Here is a 12116-nt window from a genome sequence, read left to right on the forward strand (position 1 = left end):
TCCACGCCCCTACCTTTTTTTTAAAGATATCTGTGACCAATAGATGCATATCTGTATTCCCAGTCATGTGAAATCCACAGATTTCATGAATTTATTTCAATTGACTGTAACTCAGTAAAATCTTTGAAATTGTTGCAGGTTGCGTTTTTTTTGTTCTGTGTATATAACACACAGGAAAATCACGCTTTTGACTGCACTAGGAGTTTAAGGTCTCTGTTCCTCTGTTACAGAACAAAGTAGAGGAGAACAATCAGAGATTCAGCCCAGCCGTAGATGGTAAGTATCAATCTTTTAGAGTGTGTTCAGTTACAGTTTATTTAAAGTGATTTTTTTCTTTTTTTGTGCTTATTTTCCACTTACCTAGGGTGTTATGGAGTAATCCAAATAATTTAAACGTTTGTTTGCTGGTTATTTACCAACTTCCAGAATCTCCTGGCTAACAGTTTTTGAAAATGTGAAAGATTGTATCAGTTAGCGGTGCATTCAAAAGAATTACAACTGGCCTAGTCTCTCGTGACAAGGTATGACATGAAACGCCAAAAATGCTAATATCAGTGATATTGATCAGTGTTTTTAAACACTAATGACCAGGTAAACAAAACAAAAGCATTGATTGCTGTCTTACCTTGTCCATATACTGCTCACAGGGAAACTGTAATTTTGTAATTTGGGTGAACTCTTTTTAACTATTTTTTAAACTCATACGCTAACTTTCCCACTTACTGAGTGACTAGGAGCTTAGCAACCATCTGACGTGTAACCTGTGGCACTGTGTGGCTTAGCAGCTTTGCTTCCTCACTCACACGTCTGCTACTGGAATTGATCTTGTGTCCTCTGTATCCCAAACACTCTCGAATCACCATAGCCAGCTGCACCACCATAATGCAAGCAATTCCATGCTGCTGCTGGTGGTGTTTCGAGCTGAGTGAACTTTACCAACTCAACTCGGTTACACTCGCCCCTCTCAGTCCACAGCTACCCCAGCCTTTGAAATGAACGCACTGCAGATCCAGGGCACGGCACCACTGTAACCGGCGACATGCTACTTGCTTAACAGCTTTGCTTCCTAGCTAACAAGTCCACTACTGAAAGGATTGATCTTGCGTACTTTGTCTTGCAAATACACGTGACCTCCCTCTTGAAACACCTTAGCCAGCTGAGACACCGAAAAGCAATTCAATGGCGCAGGTGGTGGTACTTCACGCTGAAGAGTGAGCTTTACCAACTCAACTCGGTTGCACCATGACAATGTGAATGTGATTGGTCGAGAACCCGTAGTGCAGAGCGTTACACATTGTACACACTCCTGAGTTACTCCAGCCAGCTCCAACGCCTTATCCCCATGCTTTTAAACACACTAACTTATGCTAATCCTAATACTAATGCCCTAACTGATACAATTAGTTTCCACTAGCATTGCTACATCCCCCCAAAACACTAGCCAGGGGATTCTGGACCTTCTATTGAACCAGCTAACAAAATGACTGATTTTGAGCCCAGGTTAACTACTGCCCTACTTGCTTGATTAACTGGTATTTTCACAGACGCCACACACCTCCCCTTCGGGCGACCAGCGGTTCTTTTCCAAACGACGTACAGCCTCCTTCTCCACAGTGACTTCATCAGTGGATACAGCCAGGAGCTCTCCATGCCCCTATGGACGTCATTCACAGTGCCCAAACAAGTAGGCTCTTCATCACATGGAACACAACAAATGGAGCTAGTAGTAGTGATTTAATGAGTCGATCCATATGATTTGAGAGCTTGTCCCTCAGACCTGGGTCCTGTTGAGTCATTGATCAGTGGTTGCCGAACGGTTTTTGAATTGTGACCCACATAAGGCTTTTCTTGTTACCCACAGAATATACACACAATAAAGATCATAGTCACATCCCAGGCTTTGGCCAGGGACTGGCTATGACCTACCAGTCGGTCCAGAGCCACCATTTGGGAAGCATTAGGTCATATCTTTCCAAAGCTCTTTTGAAATGTCTCTGTTTACTTGAGTGGTTGCAAGGAGTAGTATGTGTGAAAACAATTAGTACTCCTGTTGGGAGATCGTAAATGTTATTTTGGTCTTTGACTCAACTGGTTAATTGCATTTTGTACTAAAATGAGCCTGGTTTAGTTTTATTGGGGGGAGAGAATCTGGATAGGTACTTGCGTAACACTAACCTAACCGAACCCTATACACACCCAGACACGATGCAGCACACAAATACCAACTAATGACATGGCCCCAATCACATACAGCAACACTGTATTGGCTGTTTGTTAACACTGGCTGTTTGTGTACCGGTTCTCTCTCATTTGGCGATGGGATTTCACCATGTGTTACTAATGACAACATATTCCCTTCCAGGAAGAAGTCATGCCCCTCCCTGAGCCAGAGCCAGTGATTGAGTGTGTGAGAGCAGACATGCGGGTCGCTCTAGAACACAGCCAGGCCTGCACCACCTACAGCCAGGACACCGATGGCTCCTATGGCTTCCTCTATCCACCAGGTGGGTTGCACACTTGCCCACTCTTGGTCATGTTCATTAAGGCACACCGAAGCAAAACATTTCGCAATGCAAAACGAAAACAAGCATTTCTTATTGGAGTTTAGATAGTACCTCCTTTTTCAATCAGTTTTGTGCTTAATGAAGACAACCCTGGTCTTGTGGAGCTACATGGTGTGCAGGCTTTTGTTCCAGGCCTAAATGGGAGGTAAATGAAAGTATATATTTGTATTTTCTATGCTAGAGCTGGCCATGTCTTCTGAATCAAAGTATGATGCATCACTGATCACGAACACTGTTCCCATGTACCCTGCATTCAAAAGTGAGTATTAATTTATTTATATCTACTTATATCAATTGTAATAAATCTGTCACTGCGTTTTGTTAAGAAGGTTGTTGTTATACTGTAGGTTCTCAAAGGAGATCATTGTTGCTCACATTCTGTTTTCCTCTGGTAGATGCTTCCTTCCAAAGCTTTTACAGTTACCAGTCACATCATATATAGTACATGTGGGCCTCTGGACTCTTGTGCTGCGTTTTTGCTTGAGGCGGGAGGCTAGTCGGATGACCTCGGGTCTGGGAGAGAATGGACAGGCTGACACCCATTGTGCCCCCCCCAACACACACACACACACACACACACACACACACACACACACACACACACACACACACACACACACACACACACAAAGAGAGCCTCAGTCTAGGCCAGTGAAGCCTGGTGTGGTGAAAGACTAGAAAAGCATGTGAAGGTCAGTTCCCTTGTCTGGGGACTTTTAGTGTGGGGCATGACTTTTACTTCCTCTTGAAGGTATTATCATCAAGATCAGACCAGCAGCCTTTGGCTTTTGAAATGCTTATAAGGTGCCCTTGTCATGATTCAAATGGCGCAATAACACATTAATAACATGTATTCACAAAATGCTATACACAAATGCAGTATAGAGAGCATTTTTCAAGGTTGGCTATAAGCATTCATTTCAGTTCATGACCTAAATGCATTCATGCAACAAGTAATTTACACATAATATTGCAAAACATTTGATTTGGTTCTCCAATTGTTGATTGTCTCATTCCCTTGTTCTCTTTTCCCTTCAACTCTGCAGAAGTATGGAGCTACCTCCAGGGGACTCTTCTCAAGCGCTACGCAGCGGAGAATAACGGCATAAACGTGGTCACCGGTCCCATCTTTGACAACAACTACGATGGCCACCGGGACACCACCGTGAAAATCAAAGAGTAAGGACTCAGACACAGCAATAGCGTTTGCTGGCCGAGAGTACTTAGCACCTCTGAAAGTAATTTGCGAACCGAGTGCGTTACCGATTTTACACCGATTTTACGTCTACAGCGGGTAGTCCATAAAACACAGCATGCTGAACGATCGGCAGATGACTGCTATATCCACATTTGGTGCGATGTGTGCGAGCTATAAGGGTGACGGGTAGTGATGGGGGAAGATCAACATTTGTAATGGTGTTACATTGGATAAAAGTAGAGACTCAGAGCTAGAAAATGGTATATCATACACTGCAGTTTTTTATTTAACATTTATTTAACTAGGCAAGTCAGTTAAGAACAAATTCTTATTTACAATGACGGCCTACCAGGGAACAGTGAGTTTACTGCCTTGTTCAGGTGCAGAACAACAGATTTTTACCTTGTCAGCCCGGGGATTTGATCCAGTAACCTTTCGGTTGGGCTACCTGCCGCGGGTGAGGAACAATGAGAAAGTATTTCTGCTTTGAAACTTGATAAACTTGTAACCCCACTTTTGAGAAAATGGCACTCGAAGGTTTTGGTACACCTACTGGAGAGCTCTTTGTCTACACCCATTCAGCATCGTTCACACCCTCTTAAGCTTTAGCCCCACCCATCTCTTTAAGGTTTCACATGTGTGTCCATGCTCTAAACTAAGTGAGTAATTTAGTGAACAACCAAAGATTTCAAGATTAAAGTGGTAAAAGTAGTAGCCTACAATAAGGAAAAACTCCAGGTAAAATCACACTTTATCTAGTCTATATTTATCTATATCCTAATATGACTTTGGATGCAGGTCATGTTGTTCTTCAATGGTAAACACACACTATATCAAATAAAATCAAATGGTTATGTGTCACATGCACAGGATACAGAAGGTGTAAATGGTACAGTGAAATGGTTACTTGCATAGTTGCAATATCAAAAACAGAAAGTGTCCAGATAAAAATATTTTATAAATATTGTATAATTATTAGACGATGCTCACCCGACACACTTGTCTAAATTGATGGGTCATGTGAAGGAAATGCTATAACCACCCCCAGCCACATCTAGCTTAGTGGATGGATCACTACTGTCTAGACATGTACACATGTTGATTAAATACAATATATGGCCTTAATCACCCCCAGACACACCTAATCACCCCCAGACACACCTGGCTAACTTGATGGATCATGTAATCATCTGGCGAAGTGGAGCCTTTTGTTTAGACATGGAGCTAGCTAGCTAGCCAAACAATGAATCGGCATAATCCCAATTCGTACTACTACCAATACAAACATTGTCATAGCTGTAGTATAAATCTGGAGGTAGCTAAAGCTAACAACTAGGTTCAATGTTAGCTAGCTAACATTAGGCTATAACTAGCAATGCAAATGAATTTCTGATTAGAATAATATTACTGTACAGATGATACACGTAACGTTGGCTAGCGAGCCAGCAAGCTAACGTTCGCTAGCTAACGAACAGTACACTTTAACTTGCAAGGAAAATTACTTTCTGACAAATTTTGAAACTTATAATATCTGAAAATGCAGCTAAACTCTTACCCGTATAGATGGATGAACGCTTCACAGCAGACTGGAACCATTTAACTATGTCTTTGTTTGTAGCTACATCTTGTTTGGCCAGCGTTGTGTCAAGTCACTCCGGCTCACACTGACCGTGGCGTGTGCAGAAAGTAGCCCTTCCCTTTTCCAACTGATCTGTCAATAGCGCCTGCTAAATTCAGTGCTTCAATGTTGTTGAGAAAAGTAGCAAACGTTTGTAGTTCTCGATGGCTGATCTTATATCTTTCAAAAACGACACAGTAGAAAGGACTATCAACAAATACTGAGCAGCTCACGTTATAGACAGAAGCATGCTACATGCAGACCAATCCAAACTCATCTCCCGGCATGTGCAGCCCATCCATTATCTCTGCCAATCATGGCTAGCGGGAAGGTTCCGGTCTTTTTCCGTGGCTAGACCAACTAGGCTCGTAATTTAACACTTTTATTCGTATTTACATATGGAATACAAGTTTGTTATTATAGCACATGAAAGTTGACATGTTCCAGAAGGCATTTCTGACCAAAAACACATTTTGATAAAAAAAATACATGTTTACATTCAAATGCCAGTCCTGTGAAGTAGTGAAGTGCGACATACGCCTAGTTTCCTAAGGCAAGTCACATATCGCAATATTATTTTGGGACGATATTATATCGATATTTGATTCCAAGTATCGATTTTGCTACTGTAGGTAGCGGTAGGTAGCGTTAGCTGGCACTAGTCAGCTGTACCTGCGCCAAAACTCCAGTATTTTTCATCCTATAGTTTGTTCTCTGTCTTCTTTTTAAATAGTGAGCCCACATGTTTTCAGCCCTTTTAATTCCCTGACTGATCAAAACTTGTTTTCTCATGCTCTCTCTTTTCTCTCCGATGCAGACATATGGTGATCAATATGTTCATAACATCAAATTGCAATAAAATCGCAGTATCAAATCCCGATACATAATGTATCGTGAGAATCTTGAGAATCGCAAAACATATTTTATCGGCACCTAAGTATCGTGATAAAATAGTATCGTGAGGTCCCTAGCAATTCCCAGCCCTAGTGACAGGTCAAGATTATGCCCTTTGACACCTGTGTTTGTAAGATGTTACAAAGGGGATCATGTTTTGTGTTATTCTATTTCTATGTTCAAATAGTTATGGCTGTTCAATTGGAGTGATCTGGATTAATTTGGATGTATTTAGTTTTTTTACTGGCTGGTACAATTAGCTATGATATCTCCTTTTACATAGTAGCGATGTGTGTGTAAAATCAACAGGGAAGCCAAGCCAGGCAAATATCATTTTTTACAACCTGTGTTGTAATAATTGCGTTGTTTTCACTATAACCTGTTAGAAATGCATTTGTACAGCACCGTGATAGCCGATATAAGGCTGATAAACCATAGCCTACATTGTGTCACAGACAGTTCCAAAAGACAAGTGTCAAACAGTGGCGTAATAAATTCAACCACATACATTTGTTTCATCACAGTTAAAACCGGAGAGCAACTTCTGTCCTGTTTAAGTTCACAAAGATAATATTGCATGTAACAAACAGTTACATGACTTACACAGCATGGTCAAATGAAAGTTAAAGTTAGTTGGAAAAGTTCATTTGACCATCGGTTTGCTCAAGTTATAATAACATCCTTACTAAAATGTTTCTGAAGCAGCAAGATTAAAATAGCCTAATGGGAAATACAACTGCAATGCACTTCAACTTTGACATGTTGGCTAACTTTAGGGAGAAGCCCCCCGGAATACTGATGTTAACTTGTGGTAACCCCAAGATGTGCATTAAAACAGCCTCTGAGCAGTCTAACTATTGATTCAGGACCACGGAGAGTTACCGGAGAGTGCGGCCTCCACTATCAGCACCTCAAGTTGGACAGTGCCTTTCTGGCGGACGCAGCATGTCAACGAGCATATTCACATTGACTCATCACAATAATATATGCAAGTTAGAATAAACCTGTGCAGAATATATGCCCACAGTCCAGACTAGATAAATAGTTAAGTATTACCATCTCGCGGCAAAGATGGAAGCAAACATGAAATAAACCAAGGTAAAATAATGATTAACATGGTACAGAAATTGTAAGCATATAGACATTGATCATCTTACGGCAAAGAGGAAAACACAAACCATTTAAAAAACATAATTTCAACAACATCAAGTATATGCCTAGTCTAATACAATGGCAATTAAAAACACCAAAAACAATTTAGTCCAATCAATCCGTGTGTGTGTGTGTGTGTGTGTGTGTGTGTGTGTGTGTGTGTGTGTGTGTGCAAAGAGAAAAACATGTTGACTCACCCTACTTGTTGACTCACCTTCCTCTCTTTCATGCTGGCAAAATGGTTAATGACTTTGTCATACAGTACTCCGCTGGACTTAAGTTCATGCAACACACACAGATTCTCTCTCTTGTCCACAGCTATTGTTTAGGCAGGTTTTAATCATTTTCAGACAGGAAAATGGCCTTTCAGCTGATGTACTTGTAACAAGGGATGGTGATCATCAGTTTCAGGAGCTTGCATACCTCGGGTAAAGTGTTGGTTACGTAATTTTTCACAAGTGATTGCAGCAGCTCACCTGGTGGTATGCTGATGCCTCCTTACACAAAGACTACCTGCAGCAAATGTTTCAACCTCTGGTTGTCAAAGAAAGGGTACGTCTGGAACAGCTGTGTGAATACTCTGTCAGGAAACCCCTCTTGCTTGGAGTACTCGGGAAATGACCCTTGATCAAGAACACAGAAGAAGTCGAGGCTCATCATGTTAGCAAACCTCTGGGTCATGTGTAGTATGATTCCATAGAGTATTTCAAAGTACAGCCGTTTGGTATCTGTCCAGGAAGCCTGGGTCATTGTCAGCGATGTCCCGGTGGTTGAGTCCCTGTTCATAGTCATCCCAGCCACGGCTGCTTCTTTTGCGTCTTTCATCTTCCATTCAACAGTCTGATCAGTGTTGTCATATATCCTTTGAAACTTTGCATTACTTCTAATGGCTTTCAATGCATTCAGTGTACTATCAACCCGTACACAAGAATGTCTTACATCAAGAGATTTGCTCTACAGGGCCTGAAACAGCGGTTCTGTGAGTCCAAAAATGATGACAGCTTTGCACACTCTTGGCATTCTTTCAACCAGCTTCACCTGGAATGCTTTTCCAACAGTCTTGAAGGAGTTCCCACATATGCTGAGCACTTGTTGGCTGCTTTTCCTTCTCTCTGCGGTCCAACTCATCCCAAACATTCTCATTTGGGTTGAGGTCGGGTGATTGTGGAGGCCAGGTCATCTGATGCAGCACTCCATCACTCTCCTTCTTGGACAAGTAGCCCTTACACAGCCTGGAGGTGTGTTGGGTCATTGCCCTGTTGAAAAACAAATGATAGTCCCACTAAGCGCAAACCAGATGGAATGGTGTATCGCTGCAGAATGCTGTGGTATCCATGCTGGTAAAGTGTGCTTTGAATTCTAAATACAATACACTGACAGTGTCATCAGCAAAGAACCCCCACACCATCACACCTACTTCTCCATGCTTCACGGTGGGAACCACACATGCAGAGATCATCCTTCACCTACTCTGCGTCTCACAAAGACACAGCGGTTGGAACCAAAAATCTCACATTTGGACAGATTTCCACCGGCCTAATGTCTATTGCTCGTGTGTCTTGGCCCAATCAAGTCTCTTATTCTGATTTGTGTATTTTAGTAGTGGTTTCTTTGCAGCATTTTGACCATGAAGGCCTGATTCACATAGTCTCCTCTGAACAGTTGATGTTGAGATGTCTGTTACTTGAACTCTGTGAAGCATTTATTTGGGCTACAATCTGAGGTGCAGATAATTCTAATAAACTTATCCTCTGCAGCAGAGGTAACTCTGAGTCTTCCTTTCCTATAGCGGTCCACATGAGAGCAAGTTTCATCATAGCGCTTGATGGTTTTTGCGACTTCACTTGAAGAAACTTTAAAAGTTATTGACATGTTCCTGATTGACTGACCTTCATGTCTTAAAATAATAATGGGCTGTCGTTTCTCTTTGCTTATTTGAGCTGTTCTTGCCATAATATGGACTTGGTCTTTTACCAAATAGTGCTATCTTCTGTATACCAACCCTACCTTGTAACAACAAGGCACAACTGTTAATTCAAATGCATTCCAGGTGACTATCTCATAAAGCTGGTTGTGAGAATGCCAAGAGTGTGCAAAGCTGTCATCAAGGCTACTTTGAAGAATCTCAAATATAATATATATTTTGATTTGTTTAATAATTTTTTGTTACAACTTGATTCCATATGTGTTCTTTCATAGTTCTGATGTCTTCACTATTATTCTACAATGTAGAAAATAGTAAAAATAAAGAAAAACCCTTGAATGAGCAGTTGTCCAAACTTTTGACTGGTACTGTACCTGTAAATATGGTGCTTGTCCCAAGGTGTTCAGTCATGGCAGTATCGAACTCTGCAAATGCATTGACAAGTTCCACAAAATGACCTTTGTTAAGGCTTGTTGCTGACTCGTCATGCCTCCTGAAGGCTTGCTCCTGCTGTCCCAGGTATATTACAGCGATTAACAGTTTCTTCAGAATGTCTCTGTTTTATTCACCTGTTCATTGTGCCTCTGGACACTGATCACTGCGGCCTGGTCGAGAGCCTTTTTGATCCGGACTCGACCAAAGAGCTTTAGTTTCATGCTCGCCATAATGTGTTTTTTTTAGATTCTCCATATCGGTCAAGGGACCTGCCCAGATTTGCAAGATCAGAAAAACCTGTGGTGGCCCAGGGTTGTTAAGCAAACATGTGCTCTTGTCAAATAGAAGGCATGGCCAGCAAAACTTATTTTTTTACTTAGCACTCCCAGTTAGCCAGTCGTAATGTAATTCTCAGTGTTGAAAGATCGGATCCCACCCCTTGCTCCTCTCCTCTGAGCAATATCCAATTTTGGAGTCAGCCTCCCATTCACCTTGATTTTCAGTTGCTGCTCAAATGACAATTTTACAAAATCGTTTTGAACTAGAAACTCTAGATCCCTATCTCCATCCAAAGCTAGCTACTGCAGGACACATTCCAGAAGCTGACAGTGACGTTTTGCTTTGGTGTGATTTGATTGGAATGAAGCCGAATCCAAACTGGCATCCCTTGACATTTTGATTTGCTGCACCAAGACCATTCAGAGTTGAGCTCGTTTATTATTTTTGCCAAACACTAGCTGGCTTCCCTTGCTATTGAATTCAATGTTACAGGCGGCAACATCATGTTATACTCTTTTTGACCAGACAGCATCAAATACATGGGCTACACATAGGCTACTGAGACAGAGGGGCGCTGCTTCCTCGCTTTGATGATTTCTCCATTGAGATATAGATTCAGCCTTGCCACTTGCGAATTTAATTAAAATTATAAAACACAGAGAGACTTAAAAGTCATTATATGTATACTGTATATATATTTTTCTTAATATTTTTTTTTAAGGGGAAGCTTGGCTTCCCTTGACGTCCATGAATACACGTCACTGCTTTTACCTAAGTAATGAGTGTCACAAGCAAAACCACCAGGATAAATGTATGGGCTTGTCCTCCCAACTAGTGGAGGAATAGGTTGCTGAATATGGTACTGACGCCCATCCATTTTATTAGCGATTGAAGTTCAGATAAATGGGGAAGTACTGTAATATAAATATGCATACATACATTTGGGGGTGATGTTTCATAAATTATAGCATCTGAATTCTGGAATTGTTCAGAGGCAATTTTTCTGATTATATCCACTTTGTTTGTTTAATAAGACCGATCAGGTCCGGTTCCTTTGGTCATGATTTTTTGGTTTTGTGTCTGCAGCTGTGCGTGTTTCTCTCTCTGTGTGTGTGTGTGTGTGTGTGTGTGTGTTTGTGTGTGTGTGTGCGCGCCAAATAAAATTGTATTTGTCACATGCTTCATAAACAACAGGTGTGAACAACAAGGCAGAGAGAAGAAAATTTAAATAATATAAAAATATTAACACGAGGTATAAGTACAGAAGGAGTAATGATAACTTGGCTATATACATGGGGTACCACAACCGAGTCGATGTGCAGGGGTAAGAGGTAATTGAGGTAGATATGTACATATATGTAGGGGTAAAGTGACTAGGCAAACAGGATAGATGATAAACAGTAACAGCGGCTTATGTGAGGAGTCAAAATACAGTGAGGGAAAAAAGTATTTGATCCCCTGCTGATTTGTACGTTTGCCCACTGACAAAGAAATGATCAGTCTATAATTTTAATGGTAGATTTATTTGAACAGTGAGAGACAGAATAACAACAAAAATCCAGAAAAAAACGCATGTCAAAAATGTTATAAATTGTTTTGCATTTTAATGAGGGAAATAAGTATTTGACCCCCTCTCAATCAGAAAGATTTCTGGCTCCCAGGTGTCTTTTATACAGGTAACAAACTGAGATTAGGAGCACACTTTTAAAGGGAGTGCCCCTAATCTCAGCTTGTTACCTGTATAAAAGACACCTGTCCACAGAAGCAATAAATCAGATTCCAAACTCTCCACCATTTCCAAGACCAAAGAGCTCTCCAAGAATGTCAGGGACAAGATTGTAGACCTACACAAGGCTGGAATGGGCTACAAGACCATCGCCAAGCAGCTTGGTGAGAAGGTGACAACAGTTGGTGCGATTATTCGCAAATGGAAGATACACAAAAGAACTGTCAATCTCCCTCGGCCTGGGGCTCCATGCAAGATCTCACCTCGTGGAGTTGCAATGATCATGAGAACGGTGAGGAATCAGCCCAGAACTACACGGGAGGATC

The 12116-nt window shown here is 41.3% G+C and overlaps 1 protein-coding gene across 2 annotated transcripts in view; it reads left to right on the plus strand.

Moving 5' to 3' along the window:
* The window catches only part of enpp2l (ectonucleotide pyrophosphatase/phosphodiesterase 2-like), a 36972-nt gene that overhangs the window by 11547 nt on the left and 13309 nt on the right, over positions 1-12116 (plus strand). For both annotated transcript variants that reach the window (XM_029731814.1, XM_029731815.1), the window contains 5 exons: positions 231-276; positions 1545-1684; positions 2363-2504; positions 2746-2823; positions 3611-3743. In XM_029731814.1, coding sequence (XP_029587674.1) covers positions 231-276; positions 1545-1684; positions 2363-2504; positions 2746-2823; positions 3611-3743 — 539 coding nt within the window. The remainder of the gene's footprint in view (positions 1-230; positions 277-1544; positions 1685-2362; positions 2505-2745; positions 2824-3610; positions 3744-12116) is intronic.

This window comes from Salmo trutta, chromosome 34, assembly GCF_901001165.1.
Source record: "Salmo trutta chromosome 34, fSalTru1.1, whole genome shotgun sequence".
Classification (NCBI taxonomy): Eukaryota; Metazoa; Chordata; class Actinopteri; order Salmoniformes; family Salmonidae; genus Salmo; species Salmo trutta.